Source organism: Nannospalax galili, unplaced genomic scaffold (genome assembly GCF_000622305.1).
Source record: "Nannospalax galili isolate Female #2095 unplaced genomic scaffold, S.galili_v1.0 scaffold1124, whole genome shotgun sequence".
Classification (NCBI taxonomy): domain Eukaryota; kingdom Metazoa; phylum Chordata; class Mammalia; order Rodentia; family Spalacidae; genus Nannospalax; species Nannospalax galili.
In genome coordinates, this window is record NW_008351693.1 from 633,877 (window position 1) to 635,074 (window position 1,198).

General features: G+C 39.1%; 1 protein-coding gene across 8 annotated transcripts in view; it reads right to left on the reverse strand.

The window, feature by feature from the left end:
- The window catches only part of Nexn (nexilin F-actin binding protein), a 45,410-nt gene that overhangs the window by 20,893 nt on the left and 23,319 nt on the right, over nt 1-1,198 (reverse strand). For 7 of the 8 annotated variants that reach the window (XM_029553829.1, XM_029553827.1, XM_029553831.1 and 4 more), the window contains exon 2: nt 1,079-1,151. In XM_029553829.1, coding sequence (XP_029409689.1) covers nt 1,079-1,105 — 27 coding nt within the window. In that variant the 5' untranslated portion in view covers nt 1,106-1,151. Of the gene's footprint in view, nt 1-1,078; nt 1,152-1,198 lie in introns of those variants that run through there. The other variant, XM_029553830.1, reaches the window with a different exon arrangement.

The following is a 1,198-nucleotide window of genomic DNA, read 5'->3' on the forward strand; positions in this document are numbered from 1 at the left end:
ATGGCAGCTAACAGCTGTCCATAACTCCAGTCCCAGGGGATCTGACAGCCTCTTCTGACCTCTGCAGGCATTGCACAACATGGGTGCACTTATGTACATGCAGGCAATACACACATACACATAAAATTAAAAAGTAATTAAAATTTTTTTAATTTTAAAAAAGGAGACTAGAAAAAATTGGGAATGCAAATTCTTATCTTTTTTCAAGAGTTAGCTGGTTTCTAAAGAAGTAAAACTTTAATAAGTACAACTTCAGTGTCAGAACACCAAACCCTTTCTCCTAATGACAAAGGCAAGCTGTTGGCTAATCTGTGGCAGATCCAGCATGTGTTTACTGTGTCGCTGGCCACTTTAGGTTTTGTCATTCTCAAGTGTCAGCAACTGAGCTCTCATAATACTCACTAATGCAACCAAAAACCAGAAAAAAGAAAGAGGCAGAAAAGTGAAGAGAAATCTCACTGAAGCTGCTAGGAGGAAGGGCTTAAAGAACCCTGAACCTGATAAACCGTCACCTTCCCCAAGTTTAGGACAAGCCTTGTTGAACAAAGAAATGAAAGCAGGAGAGAAGGCTCAGTGGCTAAAGGCACTTGCTGCTCTTGCAGAGGACCTATGTTCTGTTCCCAGTAACCATGTGATTATTCACAACTGCCTATAACTCCACTTCCAGGAGATCCAGTACCCTCTTCTGGCCTCTGTGAGCACCAGGCATATATGTGGTACACATGCATACAAGCAGATAAACACTCATGCATAAAAATAAACCTTTTAAAAAATAAATAGTAAAGGAGTAATTTCTAAGACTTAACCAAGATATTTAAAAGTCTAGTGAAGATGCTAACCATTACCTACTTTACTACCATTCATAAATTTAGTACTTTTGCTTCCTAGAATCAGAAAATACTGACCCAAGACCAGCATGTGAAGTGTACCTTTTGTTTTAGAGTTTGATGTTATTAAATTAAATATGACCCAACAGTCCTCCAGTCAGCCATACATGGCTCTTTACTCTTTCCTTCCACGTCTCTCTCCCTCTCTCTCCCTCTTTCCCTCTCTTTCAGAGGTTTTGAGATTTACTTACCTCTGCCTTTTGTGAAATATCATTCATCCTTGGTCTGTATGGTTGCAGGCTAAAGCTTTATATATTTTCGTACCTGAAAAAAATTAAGTATTTCAAAACAATTTTGGTGGCCGGTGGCCT